Source organism: Lolium rigidum, chromosome 3, assembly GCF_022539505.1.
Source record: "Lolium rigidum isolate FL_2022 chromosome 3, APGP_CSIRO_Lrig_0.1, whole genome shotgun sequence".
NCBI classification, from domain to species: domain Eukaryota; kingdom Viridiplantae; phylum Streptophyta; class Magnoliopsida; order Poales; family Poaceae; genus Lolium; species Lolium rigidum.
Genome location: NC_061510.1, coordinates 277,259,662 through 277,262,776, shown reverse-complemented (window position 1 = coordinate 277,262,776; position 3,115 = coordinate 277,259,662). Strand labels below are relative to the sequence as shown.

General features: G+C 48.3%; 1 protein-coding gene across 1 annotated transcript; it reads left to right on the top strand.

The window, feature by feature from the left end:
* Positions 1-739: 739 nt before the first annotated feature.
* On the top strand, positions 740-2,753 carry LOC124701102 (amino acid transporter AVT1H). Its single transcript, XM_047233149.1, has 2 exons — positions 740-1,025; positions 1,603-2,753. The coding sequence occupies exons 1-2, from the start codon at positions 740-742 to the stop codon at positions 2,751-2,753; spliced, it is 1,437 nt and encodes a 478-aa protein (XP_047089105.1).
* Positions 2,754-3,115: the final 362 nt, after the last annotated feature.

The following is a 3,115-nucleotide window of genomic DNA, read 5'->3' as shown; positions in this document are numbered from 1 at the left end:
ATTCCCGGAACAAACCGGTCACTACCCCGCTTGTTCCTCGTTGGCTCGATGGAATCAGAATCCTGACCCCGCTGCAATGCAAATTGGCATCAAATGTTGGACCTCTTCCCACGCCGCCCCAAATCTAATTCGCCTACACGACTTACACGAGCAGATTCCGCTACTACCTTCATCCATATTAGTTGATCCAATTTTATCTAAAATTTCTTTTGATATTAATATATTCTTTTTATCTAAAAAAGTTGATCCAATTTTATCTAGATTTATATGTACCTAGTTAAGTTTCTAGACTACATACATACGTATCTAGACAAAGTTAAGTCAACTAATTTGAATCCGAGGTTCACGCGGGTGCTGACCTTGTCAGGTTGTCACTCAAGACACTCACAGACTCACTCTTCAGAATTAAGTTTATGGCTCTAACTGACTCAGCCGAAAAAAGAAGTGAACATATCTAAACAGAGAATCTAATTTGTTCGAACATTGTATGTCCTTGCCAAGTAAGCTCCACTAACTTCGTCAGTAGTCATCACGTGCTAGCTTCAGGATTTCCATCTTCCCTTCTCTGTCTTGGCCCTCTGTAGTCAAGACACGCCTATAAAATTATAAATAGGCACGAGCACAACGTCTCCGTGTTCAACAAGGCCAGTACAGCAGCACATTCAGTTACACACACGCACATAGATAATTAACATACGTACGCTTGCTAGCTACTAGAGCAACATTAACGGAGGCAGCAATGGCGAGCTGGTGGTGCCGGTTGCTGTGCCCGCAGCCTAAGCAGGTGGCGAGCGAGAGCGTGCACGGTGCTCGGCTTGCAGCGCAACGGCTGAGCAGGCGCTGCGATGCCTGCGACGTCGAGGCCGGCGAGCCTTGCAAGTGCGCACGGGGGCTAGAGGAAGAGGGGGAGAAGGTCGCTGGCGACGGGAGGGTCGCGGCCGTGGCAATGACCGGTGAGCAGCACCACAGCAAGCCTACCAGCACCTTTGTCCAGTCGGTCATCAACATGGTTGGGATGCTCATAGGTACGAAGCTTAATTACTCACACACCGTGTAGTATTTGGTTTGTCTTGACCAAGGCTTTGACTATAATTAGTCTATTGATATATAGTTTATGTGACATAAAATTGGTATCACCGTTCCTATTCAAAAGTATTTTTATTATGATTGTGTATATCGTTAAGAACAGCCACTATATTGCAGCAAAGCAAACCATTAAGACCTTTGTGTCAATTTCATACATAGTAGGGCATCGCATCATGCCATCTGCCAAAAAAGCGAACCACCTAGTAGCTTCGATTCAAAAGAATCAACATTTAAGCATGACCCACATGTCATGTAGAGAATAATGAAAAGAAAAAAGTTGCATGCAAGTACTTCTTAATGCATGGGTCAACATGCAAAGCGGTTCAAAACATGGCTACCGATTTTCACTATGCCACATTTCTTCATTGAATCGGCTTAACATAGTGCATTCTAGGTCGCATGTTAAATGTATAATTCTTGGTTAAACTTCAGTTGAAGGAAATAAAAGATGCTTTTAATTTTGAAATGGATGAAGTAGTTTTGCTAAAATCACTAATAATTCGAATTTGTTTTCAGGACTTGGGCAGCTCTCCACTCCATATGCCTTGGAAAACGGCGGTTGGGCCTCAGTTTTCCTCCTTGTGGGCCTTGGCATCATGTGCGCCTATACCGCACACATCATCGGCAAGTGCCTAGACGAGGACCCTAGCTCCAAGACATACCAGGATATCGGCCACCAGGCGTTCGGCTCAAAGGGTCGGGTGATCGCCTCCGCGTTCATCTACCTCGAGATCTTCTTCGCTCTTGTCTCTTACACCATCTCCCTCAGCGACAACATACCACTCGTCTTCGCCGCCGGTGTACGCCTCCACCTGCCATGGCTACGCCTCAGCACCACACAACTGCTCACTATCATCGCCGTACTGGTGGCTCTTCCCAGCCTCTGGCTAAGGAATCTATCTTCCATCTCCTTCCTCTCCTTCGTCGGCATCGTCATGTCGATGATCATCTTCTCCACCATCGTGTGCACCGCGGCATTCAGCAGCGTCGGCCTGGGAAAGCACATCCCTGCCCTGAGGCTTGACAGGATCCCAGCGGTGTCTGGTCTGTACATGTTCAGCTACGCCGGCCACATCGTGTTCCCCAACATCTACACGGCCATGAAGGACCCCTCCAGCTTCACGAAGGTCTCTATCACGAGCTTCTCCCTCGTCACCGTGCTCTACACGGCTCTGGCGTTCGTCGGCGCAAGCCTCTTCGGCCCCGCCGTGAACTCCCAGGTCACGCTCAGCATGCCGCCACGGCTCGTGTTCACCAGGGTGGCGCTGTGGGCGACCGTGCTCACGCCGGTCACAAAGTACGCGCTCGAGTTCGCGCCCTTCGCCATCCAGCTCGAGCACCACCTGCCGGCGACCATGGAGCCTCGTGCTCGGGTAATCATCCGTGGCAGCATCGGCTCGGCGGGGCTTCTCCTCATCCTGGCATTGGCGCTCTCGGTTCCATATTTCCAATACGTGCTCAGCCTCACCGGATCGCTCATCAGTGTGGCCATCTCGGTCATCTTCCCCTGCGCCTTCTACCTCAAGATCCGCTGGGTCCGGCTGTCGAGACCTGTCATCGTGCTGAATGCGTCAATGATCGCCCTTGGGTTTGTTCTCGCTGTTGTGGGAACTGCCTCATCGGCTAAGTTGCTGGTGCAAAGTATACAGAGTGGGCATGTAGCGTAATTTGTACTCCATCAATTTCATATCAATCGCCACATGTCAAGACATGTGTCTAGATATATACTATCCAAATCAGCGATAAATATATAAAACGTGATACTCTAGTAGGAGTATCAAAATGTATAGCTGTATAAAATGCTTGATGTGGTACTTGATACTTGTGAATCAAGCTAGTGTGCTTTAGGCCTGTATGTACGTCACATGAAGTAAGAAATAAATCAATTCTCTTCGCTCGTCTAACTTGTTGAATAATGGTGTTCTCCCCCAATAAGAAGAGAACAATGGTGTTCTAAAATGTAATGCAGCTACGGTGTGAGTGTGTACCTAGTGGTGTGCCTACTTAGCTAGTATTTCTTATTGGATTC

Excerpts from the sequence above, each read along its gene's own strand:
- LOC124701102 (XM_047233149.1), top strand. The coding sequence starts at position 740 with ATGGCGAGCTGGTGGTGCCGGTTGCTGTGCCCGCAGCCTAAGCAGGTG. Across the intron at positions 1,026-1,602 it reads CATGGTTGGGATGCTCATAG|GACTTGGGCAGCTCTCCACT; the intron begins GTACGAAGCTTA and ends ATTTGTTTTCAG.